Here is a 25,243-nt window from a genome sequence, read left to right as displayed (position 1 = left end):
TTCTACCTGTCTATACAGGAGTAAGGATGAGCTCAGGCGCGTTCGCAACCCGCACGTGCAGAGCCCGCCAGGAAGTCGGCACTGCACAGCGCTAATCACAGGCAGTGAGACATTTCCCGATCTCTGCAGCTGCGGAGTTCGGGAAAATAGCTCACTGCTTGCAATTTGCACTGTGCAGTGCCAACTTTCTGGCGGGGTCTGCACGTGCGGGTTGTGAACACGCCTGACCTCATCCTTATACAGGAGTAGGCCATACTAAGTGAATCATACTAGTGACTGGAGGAGAAACTACAGCCCAATACTCCTGAGAAGTACACAGAGCATGACCAACAGCACACTGCCCCCAGTGGCCACCAGGAGAAAAAACAAACTTTTTTTTTTCTATTTATTTATAAAGAAACTGCAACATGCAGACTTACTGCTGCAGGACTCTGAGTCTAACAGGAGTCCAACCTTCGCTCATCACAGTGGGTTTTGTCATAAAAGACCTTCAAGGACTGGATCCCCATTAATCTGGGATCCACTCCCCTGGACCTGTATAGCACCCTTCAGGGAAAAGACCTTGGTAAGAACAAACACTGCACAGGGTCCAGCGCCGTAAGGCTGCACTACAGGCAAACCTTGAGGAATCTTCTCTCCTATCCAACAAGGCTCGGGTACCATCCATTTAGAATGGGTCCAAATGAAGTCCATGATTCTTAATATAACCTTCCAGACCTCCAAGTATGATCCCAGAGCGCATGTATCACATCTGTGACCACCACCTTACAGACACTGTCAAAAAACAGAGGTACTTCCAGTGTAGGAAGGGTTATGTTATATAGTGGAGGACATCCTGTTTGATTGATCTAATTCATATACCAGTGCCCATTCACCTATAGATGGCGTATAACCCAGTTAGTTATTATCATAATAACCGGCTCGGTGTCCTGTGATGTATGATAATGAAAATATTGTTTAAATAAAAGTGCACTCATACTTTAACTATTAGGCCTTATGCATTGGACGTTTTTAACACTGCTCTTCGGGAGTTTATTTTCCTGCCTCGAAACACCCCTGCACGTTAGCCTGTGTTCATGCGCCCATAGGCGTCAAGAGGTGTTTAGAGGCAGGGGCGTTTAAATGCAGAAAAAAACCCCACAGCCAGTGTGTCCAAAAGCAGTGCCATTTTGGCAAAAAAAAAAATGCTTCATGTGTGTGATTGCATCTAAATGCACGTTACCGCGAGGCACGTTTGACGCTTGAACGTTAATTAATTTCAATGGCCAGAATAAATTAACATGTTTAAGCGCTTGACATGTGTTTAAGCGTCAAGCATTTTTTTTCTGTCAAAACACCACCGCCAGGAAGAAAGGCATCCAGTGTGCATGAGGCCCAACTAATGAAAAACCTCAAGTACTGTTGATACAAGCAACTTGCAGAGCTTAGCGCTCAGAAGGGCTGATGTTAAGTGGAAGATTCTTAACCGTATCAGAGACAACAGTAAAGATCCCATGAGAGACCAAATCCAGACCCACTGCACCCACAGTGGAGCTTCTTTTCCACCATCAGACATAAACATTAATTTTAGTGGTACTGCATGTACTCACCTATCTTATAGTAGCCATGTACCAACACAATACCCAAGCTGGTAGGCTTCAGTCTGCGTCCACTCTCCACTGTTACATAGTTTCGTTGACAGACATTATTAATGTGCACAGGTATACTGGCATCCGTACCTGAAGAGTACATTGTATATTTAATTATATGTTACTTACTACAACCATGAAAGCAGTGACAGGTACTCTTTACTGAGAGGGATCTATTATACCCCAGATATCTCCTCTGTCCTTAAAAGCATCTGCTCAAACAGAGATTGGTTTGATCAGATGCTTTACAAGCCGCTAATGGCATAACATTCAAGTGCATAACATTACATTTATTACCATTGAAGCTCATTTGCAATATAGTTGCCCAATTAAACAGTGCATTCAAGTCTGCCTGTATATAAAAAAATCTCCTGTAAGTACTTCATTACAGTACATAGCTTGGTGCAGATGACACCAAGCATATGACACCCAGCTCTGTAGTGACGTTGCGGGCGCGCTAGCCCCCTAGAGGGCTGAGAATGTCATATGATGCCCAGGCCAGAACAAGAGTAACACCGTCTAGCCGTCATTTGATGGCCGGTGGCCAGCGGGCGTCTTCTATTCAGGTATCGACGGCTGCTGCTGTCCCAGGCAGAGTGCATTTGGCATCACTATGCCTGTGACAGGAGCCGGTGCTATACAGGAAGCATCATCTTATGCGGCTCTGCAAAAAAAAATCCCATGCAATCTAAGTATTCACAACCTTTGTTCAATACTTTGTTGAAGCACCTTTGGCACCAATTACAGCAAGTCTTTTTGAGTATGATGCTACAAGCCTGGCACACCTATTTTTGGGCAGTGTCTCCCATCCATTCTTCTTTACAGGACCTCTCAAGCTCCATCAGGTTACATACTAGGTGAGGTTAAAAAAAAACACACAAGTCCAACCTACGTGTTTGATTACATGTGTCAGTATTGCATTGTAAATCCCTGTATGTTGTGGTCGTTCAGGTGCTTATCTAATAGTTTTTTGAAACCCTCAATGGACAAGGACAAAAGACAACACAAAGGACAAGGGGCACTCTTTACATCTAGAGGAAAAGAGATTTTATATCTCCAAATATGGAAAGGTTTCTTCACAGTAAGAGCTGTGAAAATGTGAAATAGACTCCCTACAGAGGTGGTTTTGGCCAGCTCAGTAGATTGCTTTAGGAAAGGCCTTGATTCTTTCCTAAATGTACATAATATAACTGGGTACTGACATTTATAGGTAAAGTTAATCCGGGGAAAATCCGATTGCCTCTCGGGGGATCAGGAAGGATTTTTTTCCCCTCCTGTAGCAAATTGGATCCTGCTCTGCTGGGGTATTTTTTTTTTATGGTTGAACTGGAGGGACTTGTGTCTTTTTTTCAACCTGACTAACTATGCAATGCTCCCCGGCTGAAACCACCACTTGTGGAAGGGAATTCCACATCCTTGCCGCTCTTATGCCGCGTACACACGGACGTTTTTCTTGCCCTAAAAAAAACAAAGTTTTTCTCAACGTGATTCTTGTCAAGCCTACCTTGCCTACAACACGTACGACAGCACTATAAAGGGGAAGATTCCATTCGGATGGCGCCACCCTTTGGGCTGATTATGCTGATTTCACGTTAGTAAAAGTTTGGTGAGAGACGATTCGCACTTTTCAGTCTTCGTGCTTTTCAGTCTGTTACAGCGTGACGAATGTGCTATCTCCATTACAAACGCTAGTTTTACCAGAACGAGTGCTCCTGTCTCATAACTTTCTTCTGAGCATGCGTGTTTTTTTCCCGTCGTTAAAGCCTACACATGATCAATTTTCACGACGTGAAAAACAACGCAAACATTTAGAACATGTTCTAAATTTTTAATGCCCATTTTTCACGTCGAGAAAAATGCTCTGGAGAGTACACACGATCGTTTTTAATTATATTTAAAAAAAAAATTTAATTTTTCACGTCATGAAAAGCGGTCGTGTGTACGCGGCATTACAGTAAAGAATCCTCAATGCATTTTATGGTTAAACCTCTTTTCTTCTAAATTTAATGAGTGGCCACGTGTCTTATTAAACTCCCTTCCGCGGAAAAGTTTTATCCCTTATGTGGGGTCACCAGTATGGTATTTGTAAATTTAAATCATATCTCCACTCAAGCGTCTCTTCTCTAGAGAGAACAATCTCAGTGCTCGTAACCTTTCCTCATAACCAAGATCCCCTTCAGTCCCTTTATTCCTTTTGTTGCCCTTCTCAGTACTTGCTCCATTTCCAGTACAATAATACCTTGGATTGCGAGTAAAGCGGTTAAAACAAGTGTTTCGTAATACGAGCTATCATTTTTTTTTTTAATCCCGACTCGGTTTGCAAGTTTTTTGCTTTGCAAAACGAGCAGGATTCAATATTCTGTGGTGTGCAGAATTCCGACTTGGTTTGCAAGTTTTTTGCTTTGCAAAACGAGCAGGATTCAATATTCTGTGGTGTGCACTACCGCATTTGGCCAGAGGTGCAGGGGCGCCGCTGACACTGGGAGCCGTTCGACTGCACTCGGAAACACTCGGTTCCCAAGTGTTTCTGAGTGCATCTGAGCAGTCTCCGAGTATTTCCGAGTCTCTCCCGCGCCCCACACCTCTGGCCACATGCGGTACTGCATGCAATAGAAGTCAATTTGGAACCAATTATCTTAGTTTCCATTGACTTCTATGGGGAAACTCGCTTTGATATGCGAGTGCTTTGGATTACAAGCATTTTCCTGGAACAGATTATGCTCGTAATCCAAAGTATTACTGTACATCCTTCCTGAGAACTGGTGCCCAAAACTGAAAAGCATACTCCAGGTGAAGTCAGACCAAAGTCTTGTAGAGTGGGAGAATTATCGCTTTATCTCTTGAGTTGAACACCTTTTTAATGCATGCCAATATTCTGTTTGCTTTGTTAGCAGCAGCTTGGCATTTCATGCCATTGCTGAGCCTATCATCTACTAGGACCCCCAGGTCCTTTTCCATCCTAGATTCCCCCAGAGGTTTTCCCCACAGTGAGTAAATTGCATGCAAATTTTTGCCACCTAAATGCATTATTTTAGATTTTTCCACATTAAACCTCATTTGCCATGTAGTTGCCCATCCCATTAATTTGTTCAGATCTACGTGCAAGGTTTCCACATGCTGCCAGGAAGTTATTGTCCTGCTTAGCTTAGTATTGTCCTGTTCGTTTATGAACAAATTAAATAGGATTGGTCCCAGGACAAAACCCTGAGGGACCCCACTTTCCACCCCTGATCATTCCTAGTACTCCCCATTTATCACTACCCTCTGAACTCACCCTTGTATCCAGTTTTCAATCCATGTACTTACAGTGGGGATTGAAAGTTTGGGCACCCCAGTTAAAAATTTGTATTAATGTGCATAACATAGCCAAGGAAAATGGAAAAATCTCCAAAAGGCTTAAAATTACAGATTAGACATTCTTATAATATGTTAAAAAAAAGTTAAAAAAAGTTATATTTTATTTCCATCATTTACACTTTCAAAATTACAGAAAACAAAAAAAATGGCGTCTGCAAAAGTTTGGGCACCCTGCAGAGTTAATATCTTGTACTGCCCCCATTGACAAGTATCACAGCTTGTAAACGCTTTTTGTAGCCAGCCAAGAGTCTTTCAATTCTTGTTTGAGGTATCTCTGCCCATTCTTCCTCACAAAAGTCTTCCAGTTCTTTGAGATTTCTGGGCTGTCTGTCACGCACTGCTCTTTTAAGGTCTATCCATAGATTTTCAATTATGTTAAGGTCAGGAGATGTGAAGGCCATGGCAAAACCTTCAGTTTACGCCTCTTGATGTAATCCCCCGTGGATTTTGAGGTGTGTTTAGGATCATTATCCATTTGTAGAAGCCATCCTCTCTTTAACTTCAGCTTTTTCACAGATGGCATCAAGTTACCATCCAAAATTTGCTGAAATTTATTGAATCCATTTTTCCTTCTACTCGTGAAATGTTCCCTGTGCCACTGGCTGCAATACAACCCCAAAGCATGATTGATCCACCCCATGCTTAACAGTTGAACAGAGGTTTCTTTTCATTAAATTCTGTGCCCTTTCTTCTCCAAACGTACCTTTGCTCATTCCGGCCAAAAAGTTATATTTTAACCTCATCGGTCCACAGAACTTGTTTCCAAAATGCATCAGGCTTGTCTATATGTTCATTTGCAAAGTTCAAATGCTGATTTTTGTGGTGAGGACATAGAAGAGGTTTTCTTCTGATGACTCTTCCATGAAGATCATATTTGTACAAGTATCTCTTTATAGTGGAATAGTGTACCACAACTCCAGTGTCTGCCAGATCTTTCTGGAGGGATCGTGCAGTCAAACGTGGGGTTTGAATTGCTTTTCTCACAATCCTGCGAGCTGTTCTGTCTGATATTTTTCTTGGTCTTCCAGATCTTGCTTTAACTTCCACTGTTCCTGATGACTGCCATTTCTTAAATACATTCCGAACAGAGGATATTGACATCTGAAAACGCTTTGCTATCTTCTTATAGCCTTCTCCAGCTTTGTGAGCGTCAACTATTTTCACTTTCAGTTTTCTAGACAACTGCTTAGAAGAACCCATGGTGCTGATTGTTGGGGCAAGGTCAGATGAGTCTGGGCATTTAAAACCTTTGAGATTGACATCACCTGGTCTTCCCAGACGATGATTGAGAACAATCCATGACACTGGCAGGTCTCAGCTTTGCAAAGGGGGCAGTGCATGCTATAAATTCTGCAGGGTGCAGAAACTTTTGCAGACGCCATTTTTTTGTTTTTCTGTAATTTCGAAAGTGTAAATGATGGAAATATAATCTAACTTTTTTTTTACATATTATAAGAATGTCTAATCTGTAATTTGATGCTATTTGGAGATCTTTCCATCTTTCCTTGGCTTCGTTATGCACATTAATACAAATTTTTACCTGGGGTGCCCAAACATTCGATCCCCACTGTACCCTACGGTCCATGCTAACGGACCTTACTTTGTACAGTAAACATTTATGGGGAACTGTGTCAAATGCTTTTGCAAAATCCAGATACACCACATCCTAAGGGCCTTTTTTTATTTAGATGGCAGCTCACCTCCTCATAGAAGGGTAATAGATTGGTTTGGCAAGAACAATTCTTCATGAAACCATGCCGATTACTGCCAATACCATTTTCATTATTAAAATCTTGTATATAGTCCCTTATCATCCCCCCTCTAAGAGCTTGCATACTATTGGTGTTAGGCTAACTGGTCTGGTATTCCCAGGGATGTATTTTGTCCCTTTTTAAAATATTGCTGCTACATTGACTTTTCTCCAATCAGCTGGTACCATTCCAGTCAGTAGACTGTCAGTAAAAATTAGGAACAATGGTCTGTCAATTACTTGACTGAGTTCCCCAAGAACCCTCGGGTGCAAGCCATCTGGTCCTGGTGACTTAATAATGGTGAGTTTTTCAAGTCTATTCCTAATTCTGTCCTCGGTTAGTCATGAGGGTGCTTCCTGTGATGTGTCAAGAGGAAAAACACTGCAGTTTTGGTTACTGAAGTCCCCCAGATTCCCTTGTGAAGACTGAGGAGAAGAATAAAATGTAATATCTTTGCCATCTCACCATCCCTTGTAACCAGATTCTCTTCCTCATTCTTTTTGGGGCCAATATGGTCTGTCCTTCCTCTTTTACAGTTTATAAACTTAAGAATTTCTTGGGATTTTTTTTTGCTCTCCTCTGCTATGTGTCTTTTGTGTTCTCAGCCGCCCTAACTGCACCCTAACATTTCTTGTTGCATTTTTTGCAAAGTTTGAATGCTGATGATGATCCCTCAAGCCTTGTATTTTTTGAAGGCCTTCTTTGTTTTTATATGCAATTTTTACATTGGAGTTAAGCCACCCAGGACTTTTGTTTGCTCTTTTAAAATGTATTTCCCAATGGGATGCACTGGCTGATGCCCTTATTTAATGTGCTCTTAAAGCAAACCGATCTCTCATGTTTTGTTCCTAAGATTTTATCCCAATTAATATCTTCTAGCAAGGTTTGTAGTTTAGGGAAGTTGTCTCTTTTGAAAGGTTGGATGGGGAGCATCGGATAGGGGTGTTGAATACAATCGCAGCATCAATGCATTGAGATTCGGACGTTAGCAATGCTGCACCGATGCTGTGAGTGGGCCGAATTGATTTTTGATGACGTCATCCGTCGCTCCGTGCAGTGCAGTGCTCTGCCTCTTATGGAGAAACACATGGTGGCTAAAGCCCCCTCCCCTGAAGAAGAAAGTCAGCTGATGAGATGACAGCCAGTACAGTGCGGGGGGGGGGGGGGGTCACCCGACATGAGGAGAGGCTTTCACTGGAGGCACTGGAAGGGGGAAAAAGCACTGAGCATCATGGAGGAGGGGTAATCGACTGACACCGAGAGCAGGTAAGGGTCAGTGTCACTGATCCCATCAATCGCCTCTCTGCCTGATCCCACCATCCGTCTTGCCTGATCCCACCATCCGTCTGCCTGATACCTCTGATCCCACCATCCATCTGTCTGATCCCTCTGCCTCTGATCCCACCAGCCGTCTGCCTGAAAAACAACCCCTCTGCCTGATCCCAGCCATCCCTCTGCCACTGATCTGACTACCCATCTGCCGGATCCCAGCCATCCCTCTGCCACTGATCTCACCACCCATCTGCCCGATCCCAGCCATCTTCCTGCCACTGATCCCACAACCCCTCTGCCTGATCCCATCCATCCCTCTGCTACAGATTTCACTACCCCTCTGCCACTGATCCCATCCATTCCTCTGCTACAGATTTCACTACCCCTATGCCGCTGATTTCACTACCCCTCTGCCACTGTTCCCACAACCCCTCTGCCACTGTTCCCACAACCCCTCTGCCAGATCCCATCTATCCCTCTGCTACGTATTTTACTACCCCTCAGCCTTATCCCAGCCCTTCCTCTGCCTCTGATCCCAGCCGCCCCTTGCGAGTGGAGAAAGAGGTTTACCTCCATATACAGAAAGGCTTATTTACAGAAAGGGCTGTGGAATAAACTCCTTCAGGAACTAGTTCTAGCTAGCTCAGTTTATTGTTCATTTTTTTTATCTATGAGCTACTTATATTTACGCTGTATCACTTACCAATACCATGCTTTTCCATCAGAGTGATGAGCTCTGCCTCTGTTAAGTAATCTGGAGGACATGTCTGTTTCTCCACCAACTTCACCTCTTCCACACCAAACTTATCTCCTCTTTCACAGGATTGAAAACTTTCCTCCGGGGGGATGCCTTGCCAGGGCATGATTTCTGTGTATCCTGTAATATAACCAATGTGAAACTGTACTGTTAGTTTAAAGGGAAACCACATTATATTTTAGTGAGCATATATTTTCATGTATTTCTGTGTTTACTGTAAAAATAAATGTGTGTTGTAACAGTATTGTACTGCATTTAACAATTTCACACTTGCTTCATTACTTTGACGCACAAATATGCAGCATTGCTTTTCCCAAACTTTTCTGATATGCATACTTGTTTTGGGTTGATGACTTAAAAAGACATGAAGGACATTCTAGCCAGAAGCACCCTGGGAATCTGCTAAATAGGCTCAAACAAAGGTTTTAGTAACTCAGAAAGTACCAAGTTAAGGTCATTCAACTTCCTCAACACTAAGAGGAGGAACAATGCATGTGACATGCTGTTGAAGGTTCATACTAGAAAATGAGAAACAAGAGCTGCGTAAACTGTTGGCGCTATATAAATCTTTATTAATATTAATAATAATAATAATAATAATAATAAAGAGAACCTCCAGGGCACAAATATGATTTTTGATGGTATTCAAACTTTTTCAACTACAGATTTAAGAAAAGTCAAAAACTCATCCAACAATGTTTCTGCAAGGCTTCTAAACCTCACATCAGGAAAAGTACGATTTCCAAGTACGATGATACATTTTTCGTGAAGTAGCTTTTCTAGCTTTGAAGAGGATGGGAATGACAGAATCTGACCCTATTGACAGAAAACCCCTATTTTTCTAGACACGTGTTTCAACATCCAAGCCATTAAAGCCAGAGACCGTAAAGTAGGAACTTGTAAAACTGGGCCATTCAAAAGGAGGTCGGGTAGAGTTCTACATTCTCCTGGACCAGGCCGGAGTGGCCAGGATTGCCAGAATCCCCTCTAACTGTATTGTACAAAGAAGTTGTCACCAGGGAATCTATTGCGAACATCTCTGGGCCCCTGGTCTTGGATACAAATCTGTTCAGTTACACCATGACCTAACTGCATCTTCCTGGAACGCGCTGCATAGAGTAAATATAGGGAGCGCCCAAATGGGCACTTGCCTACAACGCTTTAGCAAACCATCTATACTATGGTGATAAATTTGAGGGAATACAAAACAGAAATGCGGTATGTTAACCATATCAGCCAGGCTCAAGCCTGGAGGCCTGATGAGATAGAAGGATGTAAAAAAAAAAAAAAAGAGTAAGGGAAGAAAGAAATGAAAAATGGAGGAAGAAAAGAATGGGCAAGCAGGAGAAAAAAAACACAAGTAGGAATATGAGAGAAAGAAAGAATAAAAACAAAGAGGGGGAGCGAAATCCGCGGGGTGGGAGGCAAGCAAATATTAGATTGGTAGAAGCGTGAAGTTGAATCTGGTGGGTCGTATATATGCGACCCAAGGTTGCCAGATCCTGAGAAATTTATTGTGAGTGTCTGAAATTATGGCTGACAACCTTTTATTTATCATAATGTCGTTCAAAAACTGGGGCTCTTTTTCATGGTTCGTTTAAGTCACAGTTACAAGTTAATCCACATATTTTCACCCCTTACTCACCTAGAGAGATCACCTCTTTGCAGGTGGTTGAAAACTGCTCACGGCCAACGCTAAAAGCAATCACGGTTTGTAGGTATTTGCAGTCATGACTGATGGTAGCAATGAAATGTCGGGTTATATATTCATACAGCCGCCAAGCATCACCACCTTGGAAGGAACAAGAATGCATGATCAGTTGGAGCAGCAATGTGAGTATGGAAATATGACAATTATTTATGCAGAAATAAAGCACCATAAAACAAAATAAACATATGTTAAATAACTGGATGTGTGTACAGTCTTGGATGTCCACATCTGTAAATTTTAGTCACAGTTTATGGGGTTGCATAAGAACTATAAATAACATTTCAACTATAACGAACCCACAAGCAGAGATATCACTACACAAAGCATTGTATTTTTTTCCCCCCCAACAACTGGGTTAGTGAGGGCGTTTTCTGAATTAACCAGGCTTTCTTTCATTGCATGTTGTTGTGAGGCTTACACTGGAAACATGCTCACAACCGGTAAAAGCAGAATACCCACAGTGGTAATTTCAGCAGTGTGTTGCTGCCCATTTACTGACCTTCATCACAGACTGGGACTAGTCTTTGACCAAGCTGTACTGCTTAACCCTGAAATCAGGGACCTGTAAGAGTATCTGGATCATAAGACTGGCTGAACAGGTATATTTCAGCTGTGTATCTATTTGGTTGCCTGGAGTTCAGCTTTCAAAATTTACTAGAGGAAAAGATTTTGTTTTTTAATTTCTTTAATTTCTACAGATTGCAGGGCAAAGGCTAGATTTAGAGAGTACAGTAAAACCTTGGTTTGAGAGCGTTTTGCAAGACAAGCAAAATGTTTTAATAAATTTTGATTTGATATACAAGAGATGTCTTGATATAAGAGTAGCGTCATGTCACAACTGACTATGAAATAGAAGAGAGGCACCTCTAAGTGTAGCAATATGGTTACATTTAATGAAGGTACCACATTTAGAAACTCACATGGTTGATGATTAAAACAGGCACATCTAAGTATGCAGGCATCAGGGGTAAAACTTTCAGATTGCTCTACTGCAGGGTAGTCTTCCCGACCACGATTGCAGACTGAACGTGGTAAGAGCCGGTGGTGAGGATGACTGTCTATGTGGATCGCTTTACCCCAGATGCCTGCATACTTAGATGTGCCTCTTTTAGTTATCAACTTCTCCTCTTCTCTTTTACACTCTGTAGCTCCTGGTGGTTTTCGTTTCTAGTCCCCTTGGGGAGGCTGCCATTTGTGGATGGATATTTTTATCGTTACACAACTTATCGAATTGCTTTAATCCTTTTATATGAACTATAAACTGAAAGATCTATGAATAAATGTTTTTGGAACGAATCATCTGAGTTTCCATTATTTCTTATGGGAAAATTCGCTTTGATATACAAGTGGTTTGGATCACAAGCATGCTTCCGGAACGAATTATGCTCGCAATCCAAGGTTTTACTGTACATGAAATGTCACACAGTGGACTGGGGCTGACATGTATGGCTTCTGAATCCGTATAAGATGGAAAAGACAGTTCAGGAAAAGCAAAGTTTGGTTAGCTAATGAACTTTCTAATCTGATCAAAGCATAACAAAACCAGGGGTTTAACTTGAAATGCAATACAGAAACTGATGTGAAAGGCTCAGTGATCTTTATATAGTATTTTGTCATTTTAATCAGGCAATTTTTCAGGATCCCCTCTGTGGTTCAACAGAAGAACTGCATTGTAGGTCATTGTTTGCATGATCATTTCCTTAAAGCGTTATGCCGCGTACACACAATCATTTTTCGGGGTTGTAAAAAACTACGTTTTCAGGCTCTAGAAAAAACGATGTTTTTTTCAACTTGATCATTAAAATGGCCTTGCCTACACACGATCTTCAAAAAAAAATGCTCTAGCAAAGCGCGGTGACGTACAACACGTACGACGGCACTATAAAGGGGAAGTTCCATTCGGATGACGCCACCCTTTGGGCTGCTTTAGCCGATTTCGTGTTAGTAAAAGACGATTCGCGCTGCCGATTAATAAAGCAGTTCAAAACAAATTCAATGCAATAGGAATTAGCTTGTTTGGCAATAATCCTCTAAGGGGTTAACTTGGTTGTAAACCCTCCCTCTGAAGTTACACCTACAGGTAAGCCTAGATTAAGGCTTACCTGTTGGTGTTTGCAATATCTCCTAAGGCTACACGGTTTAGGAGATATTTGCCAAACGGCATGCGCACCATAGACAACGGCACAGGCGCAGTGATAATCCTATTCATAAAAACGGCGCGGCGATACTCGGAAGTATCCTTCGGGGTATCTGTGGAGAGATGTCTGTGGCCGGAGGGGGAGACAAGGATGGCTTCGATCTAAGGTGCATAATGAGCTAGTATGCTAGTCATACTAGCTAAATATGGCTTTGTCTTGCAGGTGTTTTTTTTATTCCGGGTTTACAACCACTTTAACCACAGCTAAAGGGAGGCTGACTGACACAGCAGCCTCCCAGACCACAGTCCTGACATGTCCTGGCATGAAACAAACTCAGCTATGCCAGAAACAGGACAAGGATAGAAAAGCTTGTTCAGTACAGAAACAAAAAGGCAGGATCACAATAATATTCAGGAATGTACACAGCTTATCCATAACTAGTACAGATGATCTTTTTCCCCCTCAAAAGTAGAGTGAGGCTGGCCATACACTACACAACTCTCCAACCTCTCTCAAATTCACCTTCCTGATTGCACACAATTAAGGGGGTTTATGTTTGATCTCACACTACATGGTTTTGGTAAACCTAAAAGGAAAGCCAAACAAGAACTGCACAGTGTATGGCCAGTCCCATACCCCAATAACCAACATGCAGCCAGGCAGATGCCTCCATTCCACCGCAAGCTGCTGTGGTACCCAAAGACACACCTGCTGCCATATGGGGATCTGTATAATCTAAAGAAACATCACTTAGGTGTCTGTTTATGAAGCAGTGAACAGCGGTGATCCCAAGGATCACCAGTGATCACAGCCCATAAACAGTTTATGAAACAGAGATAATCGGGGGGAGAAGTGTTTGAACTTGTTCTCCCGCCAATTATCTCCACACACAGAGAATCCTTATAGACTGACACAGTAACGGCAAGTTTATGAAGCTGCGATCTCTGCACTTCACTGGGGATCCGAGTCAGAATTCACATTCCCCCGATTCACCATCTCAGAGGTGGTGAAGCGGGGAGTGAAGAGGGAATCCCGGGGGATCTGAGAAGGAAGATTTTTAACTTCCTTCTACCTCGTTCAGACCCCCCAACACTGTAACCATGTCCCCCTGTAATAATTATGTGTATACACATTATATATATATATATATATATATATATATATATATATATATATATGTGTGTGTGTGTGTGTGTGTATATACATGTATATACAATTTGTGTGTGTGTGTGTGTATATATATATATATATATATATATATATATATATATATATATATATATATATATATATATATATATATATATATATATATATATATATAATTATGTAGGGGGACTCGTTATTTTATGAACATTAACCAGGTCATCTGTCAGTGTACTGCGCAGTGATAATTTATCACTGCTCAATAAACTGACATCTCTGTATTTCTGTGAATTTCTAGTACTGTAATCTAATAAAGTCTCACGAGATTCCAGTATCAGGGGCCGTTCTCCACTGTTTGAAGCGTTGGTAGATCAATTCACTCCTCCAAGGGTGAAGCGATCTTCTCCACTTCATAAACTGGCATCTAGAGGAGAAAAATCTCCTCCGTGAAACCTGGAGAAGGAAGCAGTGAATAGATTTCACTGCTTCATAAAAGGACACCTGAATGAAGTAAGATGCATCACAGACAAAATAAAAAAGGTAAAATTTGGCAGAATGACATAACCCCCCAAGCAGTGGGGGAGCCATGTTGCCACTCACCATGACCCACTCGTAGGCCGACATGATTAGTCCTAGGAAATTGCAACTAATTGCAAAGTCCCTCTTTGCTATGAAAATGAACTTCATCCCCCCAAAAAAACCATTTCACTGCATTTCAGCCCTGCCACAAAAGGACCAGCTAACATCATGACAGTGATTTTCTCATTAACACAAGTGTCAGAGTTGACGAGGACAAGGCTGGCAATCACTCTGTAAAGCTGAATGAGTTCGAATAACAGACTGGAAGCTTTAAAAGGAGGGTGATGCTTGAAATCATTATTCTTCCTCTGTTAATCATGTTTACCTGCAATGAAACACGTGCAGTCATCATTGCTTTGCGCAAAAAGGGATTCACAGGCAAGGATATTGCTGCTAGTAAGATTGCACCTAAATCAACCATTTATCAGATCATTAAGAACTTCAAGGAAAGAGGCTCAGTTGTGAAGAAGGATTCAGGGCAACCCAAGAAAGATAAACAAGCGCTAGGACTGCCTCTAACAGTTGATTCAGCTGTGGGATCAGGGCACCACCAGTGCAGAGCTTGCTCAGGCAAGTGTGAGTGCATCTGCACGCACAGTGAGGCGAAGACTTTTAGAGGATGGCCTGGTGTCAAGAAGGGCAGCAAAGAAGCCATTTCTCTTCAGGAAAAACATCTGGGATAGACTGATGTTCTGCAAAAGGTACAGGGTTTGGACTGCTGAAGAATGGGGTAAAGTAATTTGAATCAATCCCCTTTCTGATTGTTTGGGGCATCTGGAAAAAAAACTTGTCCGGAGAGAGAAGAAATGGTGACACATCAGTCCTGTGTCATGCCAACAGTAAAGCATCCTGAGACCCTTCATGTGTGGGATTAATTCTCAGCCAAGTGAGTGGGCTCACCTACAATTTTGCCCAAGAACACAGCTGTGAATGGTACAAAAACATCCTTCGAGAGCAACTTCTCCCACCCATCCAAAAAATGTTTGGTGACGAACAATGCCTTTTCCGGCATGACGGAACACCTTGCCATAAGGAAAAAGTGATTAGTAAGTGGCTTGGGGAACAAAACACATTTTGGGTCCATAGCCAGGAAACTTTGCAGACCTTAATCCCATTGAGAACTTGTGGTCAATCCTCAAGAGGCGGGCGTAAAAAAAAAAAAAAAATTCTGACAAACTCCAAGTATCAACTATGCAAGAATGAACTGCCATCAGGCAGTATGTGGCCCAGAAGTTGATTGACATCTTGTCAGGTCAAATTGCAGAGGTCTTGAAAAGGGGCCAATACTGCAAATATTGACTATAAACTTTAGGTAAATGTCAATAAAAGCCTTTGACACTTATGAAATACTTGTAATTAAACTTCAGTATAGAATAGTGACATCTGACACTGACGCAGCAGAATTTTTGAAAAATAATATTTGTGTCATTCTCAAAACTTTGGCCAGCTCTGTACTGTAGAAAACTAGTTTGTACCTGCTGAGGTCTGCCTAAATAATAATTTTGCAAATTAGCTACCCCCAAAAAAAAAACTAAAACCAGACTAGCTGGTTGTTGACATGGCTGTTTGTCAGGGGGATAAATCATAGGAAATATGTGCATTTCATCATCTGAGAATTTATAGCATGTTTTCCCCTACTAATTTGCCATCTCAGTCATGTTTAATCCCTAAACAGTAATTACTCCAAACCTGCATTAAGATTTTGTTAAACTGCATAAAAAAATAAAAAATGATCACACATATAAATCTGAAAATGTTAACCCTACTTTAGCATTGAGAATATCTAGTAAATACACCTGCATGCCTCCTGCATTGTGCTGTCAATGCCAACCAGGTGCTGCTAATCTTCTGGTAGCACGAACAGAGTTGCCTGCTGGACTGGGAATAACAGGATGCCGTCCTGGTGCACAGCTTGCCCTCAGTCAGCCTGTAACATCAGAGGCTGACACATGCCCCTGCAAAGAATAATTCACAGCAGCTCTTCTTAAGATTCATGCTGTAAAGCACTCGGAGCACAAGCTGGATGTTGCATCTTCAACCACAACCATAGCCTTGCAAGCAGCACTATGCAAATATCTAGGTAGTTATTTGGAAGAGTTTCTTGGCATTCATGAGGGTTTATTTTATATTTAGTCCTCATTTCAGAGCTAGGATTAATGTCCTTTGCTTCACGTACATTTTTAGAGGATAGCCCTGATGTGAATGCAGTGTCCTGCAGTTACTTACACCAATTAGAAAATCTGTTATGCCAGAAATAAGACATACACAGTTTTCGTTGGGGCATATTCCACCAATGTTGAGATGGTAAAAAAAAAAGTCCTGCTTTTGAGGTGCATTACACTTTATTCCCATTCAAGTCAATAGAAGTATGTGTCTAAAAAAAACTTAATGAGTCTGAAAGCACTTCAATGTGTCATCAGGCACATCTAGTGTACATGAGCTCTTGGGCCCTTTAGTTTATAGAAAGAAGGATAATCTTTTTGCACACAGTCTTTGAAACTGAAGCTAGGTTGTGATTCAGCCAATTTTTATGTACCATTGATTCAAGCTCTGACAGCCAGGAAAGCAGTAAAAGCTGCCACTGATTTTGCACCATTTAGATTTTGAGAGCTAGTTCACACCAGACGCAGTTCCGTGTGTTTTTTTTCTGCACTAAAAATGCATGCACAGTGTTTTCCATGTATTCCAATGGCTCTAGTTCACACCATGCAGTCAGTTTCTGGTGCAGAAACTGCCCGAAAACTGACTGCATGGTGTGAACTAGAGCCATTAAATATATGGAAAACACTGTGCATGCATTTTATGCAGAAAAAAAACACACGGAACGGAACTGCGTCTGGTGTGAACTAGAACCAAATACAGATTTTGAAAAACACTATCTAAAATGCTTTTAATCTAAAAATAAACGATAATAATAGCCCTGATGGTGTGTTTGTAGCATTCCTTGCTTTTCCCTCCTAGAACTAGATCTCTAACATGCACTAATACATTTATGGGTATATTTAAAGAGCAATTTAGAGAGCAAATATTACTATCACCCTTCACCAGATATTACAGCGTTTACTCTGCACTACGTTTGCATTTTACAACTCATTTAAATAATAAGGTGTGGGGCCTACAATGTCTGACGGAGTGCTGTCTGCAGAACACTGCATAACAGGAGTGGGCCGTCACATGACTTGCACAGGTCATATGGCCAGGCTTCTCTTCCTTCCACCTATCTTTTTCCCTAAACATGAAAATGAAATGGGCTTTGCTTGTTTTAAAGTATTGAAGTAATGCTGTGTTTTATAAATGTGACATTTCTTTTAAAGCATTGGAATGGCAATGGTTAACCCACATTGCTGCTTTATAAATGGCATCCTACTTCAGTTACAGCGATAGTTTGTAAAAAGATTTGCAAAGTACCGAGTTCCGCCTCTGTTGCTGAACGCATGGGCGTAATCGGTGGGTGATCCCCAGCATCAGATCCTTTCCTTGGACGATTTATACCACTGGCCAATAAAGCTTTAACCTGAAATGTCAAGATAATACCACTGTTACACATGCTAAAGTCACAGGATTCAGCCAGAAGCAGTATATCGAAATATGTGGCAAAAAAGTTCAGTTATTTACACAAAACAAGCTTAGCTATAAGTAAGGCTATCTTCCATGTTGGATTATTAAAAAAAAAAAAAAAGACAGAAAAAAAAATGTTCTACATATATACTTTGACAATAATGGAATTTTCCAAATTTAAAAATGCAAGTTCACCTTTACAGAAAAATCTGTAAAGGACCCCCTTCCTCGCCCCCTCCACTGACCTGGACCGCAGCAATCTCCCATTCTAAGCCCTGGTATATCCGCTTCAGCAGTCCGGGGCTTAGAAAACCCCTCAACATCCACACATCTTCGCCATAGCTGACAGCAGAGGACGGGCTATGCAGCTGCTGATTGGTCAGCACAGCCCATGTGATGGCACTGGCCAATTAGAATGCTCCCAAACATCCCTCCTGACGAGGGACGTTTTGGACATTTAGCTCAGGGGATTTCTAAGCCCCGGAATCCTGGTGCGGATTTAATGGGTCTTAGAACAGGAGATTGCCGCGGTCCAGGTCAGCTCAACGGGGGGGACGAGGAGGGGGTCCTGTGTATGTTCACCTTAAAGATTTTCTGTAAAAGGTGAATTTACCCTTTAATGTCACTCACTACCGAATTTGATTTCAAAACATAAATATACGCGTGACATTAAAGTGGAAGTTCAGTCAAATCCTAACTGCTCCCATCCCCATTCTAAGCCTGTTTTAACTACTCTGCAAAGAAAATATGCCTATATTTACCTATTCTGAGTGCACTCTGGTTGGTCACTTGCTCAGCTCCCAGCTCTGGCTTCAATGTATAGGAGGTCAGCTGACAACGGATGCCCCATAATAAGCCTATAGGTGACGTCATCACATAGGCTCTGCAGCCTTTGTCAGCAATCTCTCCTCTTCCCTAAAGCCGGCCTCTGGACAGATCATGTGACCACACTGGAGCACCCTCAGCCTAGGCAAATATAAACACCTTTCTTTTACAGCAGGGGTAGGGCAGGGGTAGGCAACCTTTGAGAGGTGGAGTGCTACCTGAACAGCATCAAAGAGATCAAAGTTCGCCCCCTTTTTTTTTTTAAAGAAATGAACTAGCAAGGCCCAACTAAATAGTAACAAAAACTTAGAAAAATATAATAAAACAAACAAATATAAAGTTAGCCTACTTTAAAAGTGGACTGTATCAGTCAGTAGGGCAGTGGATGGTGTCAGCAAGGCAGTCGACAGTGTCAGTAGTTTTTCTTTTTATAAATATTTATTTACGTTTAAATAAAAAATTAAATAATGTCCTCTGCTCCTTTTTGTACTGCTGAAAGCCTGCCATTGGACATCCCTGTACAGTGGGGAGCAGTAGTTAGTGGGAATGAAGTAGGCACAACGTGCCTGTAGAGCAACAGGTATTAGAAGGGGACGAGTGGCCCTGCTGGCTCTGTGTTGTGCTCCAGAGGAATATCCGTGCCCCTCTCCCTCTGCTTACCGGTAGGTAGCACCAGAGGCGCATCCTGAGGTACCCAGAGTGGCAACAGGCAGGAGCCTGTGGAAGAGTAACCAGAGGGTGGATGTACTGAAAAGATGCAAATCCCCAGAGCAGAAGCAGAGCTCTGCAACTACAGGACCATCTCCAACGCTATCTTGGGCATGTCCCCCCAATATTAACAAGTTGGTAATTGGTGGAGGGGGACCCCCTTGTGTTCAAGCAACCAATCACCTGCTGGTTAACCTAAAAAGTTGACTTGGCCAGCTCCCACCCTCCACCCTGAGCTGTGCTGCCTCCCTCTATCCGCTGTATGAGGAGGAGAATGGCAGAGGCTGCAGGAGAAGGCACGGCACACTGTTGACAGGTAGATAGCGATTGACGAGTTGCCAACCTCCATTTTACAGGGTAGTTAGAATAGGCTTAGGATGGGGGGAATGTTCAAGTATAGTTAGGATTTGACGGAACTTCCGATTTAATTTTTCTGCATAAAAGGAAGACATTTTGCTCAAATACAACAGTACTGACAATATGGGGTTGATTTACTAAAGAAAAAAGGTCTGTGCCCTTTGCAGTTGCACTCATTTTTTTCAGAGCTTAGTGAATGTGGTAAACCGTCACTTTGTAAACAAAGCCCAATCGGGTGGAAATAAAATAAAAACAAGCATTTTTGCTTCCACGTGAGTGGATGATGAAAATCTGAGTTTTATCACATTCACTAAGCAAGGAGTGCAACTGTACTTGCAAAGTGCACAGTCTATTTGCCTTTAGTAAATTAACCCCTAGGAGTTTAAAACTCCAGATTCACTGCTTACTGTATCTGCCCAAAAAGGATTGTTGGACTGCTGTTTTAGTGTTCCTTTCAGGTCAAAATTTTCTGGGTAATGGGTGGTTTCTGTTCGGGGATAGCTGATATAACCCTGTGTGTACAATCGCTCCGCAATCTGCATAGTATGCTGTGGGCCCATTCCTGAAACAGAAGGAAAATGAGATGAGTAGTTGCCCGAACACTTCCAGAGATAGAGGTCTCCTGCCAAGGCTGGTCAGATTTGTTTTATTTTACAAATGACAGCAAAGAAAAGTGGTACTACTACTGTACTTTTCTGCAAGATGTTAAAGCTGGATTAAACCCAAAACCAAAAATGTATAATCATATTTTCATAATCAGTTAGAGCAAACAGTTTTGTTCCTTTTGGAATAAAGATTTTATGTGAATAAAAGCTGATCATTGTAGAAAAAAAAAAAACTGCCAGTGATAAATGGTTTCTCTCATCCCTGTAAACTAATACAACTGGAAAAACAGACTGGCTGGATCAACAGATGAAATAATAGAAAGAAAGCCTAAAAAAGAAAAACAAATGCAGCCATCACGCAACTATTATTTGGTATGCTGCAATAAAATAAATGTTTGCTTTTGGGTTTAATACTGCTTTAAATAAACAAAGTTATTTGATTGTATGCTTTCCCTAAGGCCTCATGCACACAGGGTGTTAAAAAAAAAAAAAAAACTAGCTGCAAAGCCAGTTCCGATGCCAGGAAGCAGCATGCTTTAAGAAGCGTTTTGCATTGGCGTTAATGCGCGTTTAGCCCGCATTAGGGTTTAGTTTCTCTGCCCTCTTTTTTTCACTCCCAAATCCAATTCCTACAGCTTAAAAACAATTGGCGCTGCCTAACGCTGTATACAAGGCGTTTATACAGCTGCAACGCTGCTGCTTCAGAACGTGCTGGCCCTGTTTTTTTTTTATTTTTGCAGCTTGAAAAAGCCTATGGCACTAAAAGCCTACGTGTGCATGGACACATAGAATAACACGGAGAGGCGTTTTTTGTTTTCTCCAAAAAAAAAGTTTTATTGAGCATAATGAAAAAAAGAGAGATACAAATACAAAGTGCAACAGGCACTATTCATAAGGTGAAAGCATTGATGTGCATATTGAATGCGAGACATTAAAGGACAGGGTAACAGGGATTACCTGTATTTGGATAAAACAGGGTGTATGACACTCATGCAGGGAACGTCAAATTGTCCAGCACATATTAGCAAAACCAAGTGTGCCCTAAGGGGGGGAAGCAAACAATAAGGAGCCTGAAGATAAGTGGACACCATATACTGTGGGGGTTTCAAATGTTGATTGTGGGTCACTCCTCAGCAGGGCAAGTGCAGGCGCCCTCCAGCCACTTGTCCCAAATGTTATAGTATTTATTTGGGTAGCCCCTATGTAAGTTTAATACCTTTTTATAAGGGAGGGTAACATTGATAGCCCTTATCCACTGTTGGATAGTTGGGGGCGACTCTTTAATCCAGATTTTGGCTATTTGCATTCTGGCCAGGAACAAAGATTCTTGCAGGAAAATATTAAAAATATTTGTCCTCCTCAGATGTGGAGAGGAGGCCCAGTAGACACTGACTGGGGCACAGAGTGCAGGTGTGGAGGGATTTAACCACCTGTGACCAAAATCCTTGGAGAGAGACAGGACCATAGTGGGTGATAAAATGTGCCTCTTGGATCTCCACACTCGGGACTGTGCTCCGGACTATATTTGGAGAGGCGGATCATGTTAGAGATAGAATTTGTGGATGATGTAGAGGTGAGAGTGGCGGCCAGACCACTTAGGGGGACACTAATTTGCAAGAGGCCAGCACCTCCTCCCAGTCATAGAGAGACATTTCTAAGCTTTAAAAACAAAATGCCTGACACTCCTAAAAGCAGCAGGAAAAATGCTGTGTGCATGAGGCCTTATAGTTCTTCCCCCCCCCCATTTAGAATGTTACAATTCAACCCCAAAGTATGACTTCCGTTACTATAGACTAAGTTGTGGGACTTTTAGATGAAGCACACTGCTAGATTGAATGAACCAACTATGGCAAACATTGTTTATTAATTACAAAGATTCATGATCATTATATTTTATCTATTTTATATTATGTGTATGTCATGCCCTCTTTGTAATTAATAAACAATGTTTACCATAGTTGGTTCATTCAATCAATCTAGCAGTGTGCTTCATCTAAAAGTGCCACAGCTTAGTCTTTTCATTCAACCTATTGGGGATGGAGGTATATACTAGGTATTGCCTCACTCAAAGTCCCAACCTAGCTTTATTTTAGCAATTTGTTCTCCTTCCATTACTATAGGATATATCTTGAAGTGTGTTTTTGATACTAATAACACTGTTAGATCACCTAGTTGTATATCTGTAAAAGTCACTCAGTAGGCTAAAGTCACTCATTACAGCAAATGCAAATATATTTTTCCAACGTACCCAATGCAGAACTTGCCACACGCAACATTTCCACAGTGTTTAATGCCTGTGGCCTCTGTTTGGCCTTCTCTTTCTTACTGACAGATTCCACCTGCAGGCAAAATACTCATTGTGAATACACTTCAGCAAACATACACAACATTTTCAGTGTAACTGGGTGAGCCAGTGTTTACAAAAAAAAAACAAAACACTGAAATTATATTGCAGAGCCAAATTATACACAAGCGTAGTACAGTATTTTAAGGACTGAAAAACAAGGATATTTAATAATGGAATGGACAAAGCACAATCAATTTTCTATTACTTGGCTACTATGGATACTGTGCTGGTGTCAGCAGATGCACCTAATAGGATAAAATCAGTTTTGGGCTGCTTTCTGAATTTTGAAGTATAAGCAGGACACACAAGTAGATTTTGAAATATACTGGTTAATAAAATCAAATAAAATCAGTTATATATAAATAGCAAGAAGTCTAGAGCGTGAACAATAAAAACCAGTACTAAGATGAGATCTGGCATCTGACTACTGCTGTTCTAGCTAAATGAATCCCTTTTCTGGCAGCCTGGACATGCATTTGTCAGAGGAGGACTCAGCACCTGTAGTTTACTCTTTTCCAGTTATTGTTGTTTATCCGTACAGCTACGAGCACAGGAAGTTCTCAGTTATCCTAGCTGCACTATGTGTAATGCTAATTTACACTGCTAGTACAGTCAGGCATGACACTAAAACAAACATTTGCCTGTTCTTAATGGAGCATGAGGTCAAAACTCAACCCCTATCATTTTTTTTAAACCAAATGTAAAGGTCATTTACACTGGAAAAACATCTGATGCCAAGGACTTTAATTTTATATATATTTATTGTTTAATAAGTGCTTATTACTTGTTGGTTAAACCCCTATCTTACTCAAAATTATGCTTCGATCAGCCATTCTGTTGGGAACGTTTTTAAAGGTACAGCCAACCTTGAGGAGAGAATAGCAGGAAGCAATTCATTTTAGTGTAACCTAATAATTATTTAAATAATAAATATGGGCAAAACAGGAGTTCGATAGAGCAAAGGAGGGTTATAACCCCTGCCAGACTTTCATCATCTGTGTCCCATTGCAGAGATTTCCCTTCACTTCCTGATTCCTGTCCCATGGCTAAACAGGAGTGAGAGGAAATCCCTAAAATTAAGAGAATTCCTTGGGGACCCCCAGGTCACCAGAACTAGTGTCCCCATTGGAATATTTCCCTTCTATTACTTTTCTAGGGACAACCCAAAATTTGGGATTTTCTTTTACTTTCAATGAGAATGATAAACAGGACAAATTGAGAGGGTGAATCTCCCCAACAGGGGTGCAGACGACAATAAAACCCGACAGGGGTTCTAATCCATCCCCACTAAACTAAAAGCAAAATATTTTTTTCATTTTGGATACTTTAATGTAACTGTGTCTAATTGAAACCAACAGCACAATTATAAAACAATGACATTTAAGGGCCTTTTAATGCTGAGATGAACTGCTATTTTCACCACATTTTAAAGTATCTTCAGGTGCTTGCACATAATTTTAGTTTCGATTTTCTGAAACCCAGAAATTCCCAGGTTATCTTGGTATCTCGACCCACCTTTCTGGAAAAACAGCCTGACCCTACTACCTCAAAGCATCCAAGCCTTAGGCCCCATACACACGATAGAATTTATCCGCGGATACGGTCCAGCGGACCGTTTCCGCGGATAAATCCTCTCGAGGATTTCAGCAGATTTCTCTGCGATGGAGTGTACTCACCATCGCATTGAAATCCGCGCCGAAATCCTCTGGCGATGACGTGTCGCGCCGTCGCCGCGATTATGACGCGGCGACGTGCGCGACGCTGTCATATAAGGAATTCCACGCATGCGTCGAATCATTATGACGCATGCGGGGGATCCCTTCGGACGGATGGATCCGGTGAGTCTATACAGACCAGCGGATCCATCCGTTGGGATGGACTCCAGCAGATGGATATGTTGTGCATGTCAGCAAATATTCGATCTGCTGGAATCCATCCCAGGGGAGATATATCCGCGCAAAAAGATCCGCTGGCGTGTACACACCATAGGATCTATCCGCTGAAACCCATTTGCTGGGATTTATCTGCGGATGGATTCTATGGTGTGTACGGGGCCTTACTGTTCGCTCATCATTGTGATAAGTGGAATTCATGACCATTAGTGAGGTTTCAGATGCAGAAAGGGTAGGGTGCAGCCCATAATTCAAAAGGCTGAGTGATCTTTAAAAGTCAGAAGAGGGTGGAACTTGCAGTCACTGGAAGGTTCCTGCTATTTGGGCAAGCAGTATTTCAGGTATGTACTTTAAACTTGTGAAAAAATGTACCTTAGCTTCCCTGCTTGTCTTTGTGATATTTAGGAACATCTGAGCAATCTCTCTGTCGAAGACCCGCACTCGATCCCAGTCCAGTGTAAGAGGATGTTCTTGGCCACGGCTCACCTGAACAAAAAAAAACAAAAAGGCTTTGCTTGAGCATTATTTTATATATATACACATTATATATCAACTCTTCCATAGGAATATTTCATATTTATCGACTGTGACAACTATGCAATATATGTGTTT

At 41.6% G+C, this 25,243-nt stretch overlaps 1 protein-coding gene across 1 annotated transcript in view; it reads right to left on the bottom strand.

The window, feature by feature from the left end:
• The window catches only part of TOP3B (DNA topoisomerase III beta), a 99,731-nt gene that overhangs the window by 15,062 nt on the left and 59,426 nt on the right, over positions 1-25,243 (bottom strand). The window contains exons 8-14 of the mRNA XM_040348402.1: positions 25,004-25,117; positions 22,641-22,731; positions 20,195-20,349; positions 17,748-17,853; positions 10,411-10,557; positions 8,712-8,885; positions 1,590-1,718 (exon numbers count right to left, since the gene is read on the bottom strand). Coding sequence (XP_040204336.1) covers positions 1,590-1,718; positions 8,712-8,885; positions 10,411-10,557; positions 17,748-17,853; positions 20,195-20,349; positions 22,641-22,731; positions 25,004-25,117 — 916 coding nt within the window. The remainder of the gene's footprint in view (positions 1-1,589; positions 1,719-8,711; positions 8,886-10,410; positions 10,558-17,747; positions 17,854-20,194; positions 20,350-22,640; positions 22,732-25,003; positions 25,118-25,243) is intronic.

This window comes from Rana temporaria, chromosome 1 (genome assembly GCF_905171775.1).
Source record: "Rana temporaria chromosome 1, aRanTem1.1, whole genome shotgun sequence".
NCBI classification, from domain to species: Eukaryota; Metazoa; Chordata; class Amphibia; order Anura; family Ranidae; genus Rana; species Rana temporaria.
This window is presented reverse-complemented; position numbering and strand designations above follow the sequence as displayed.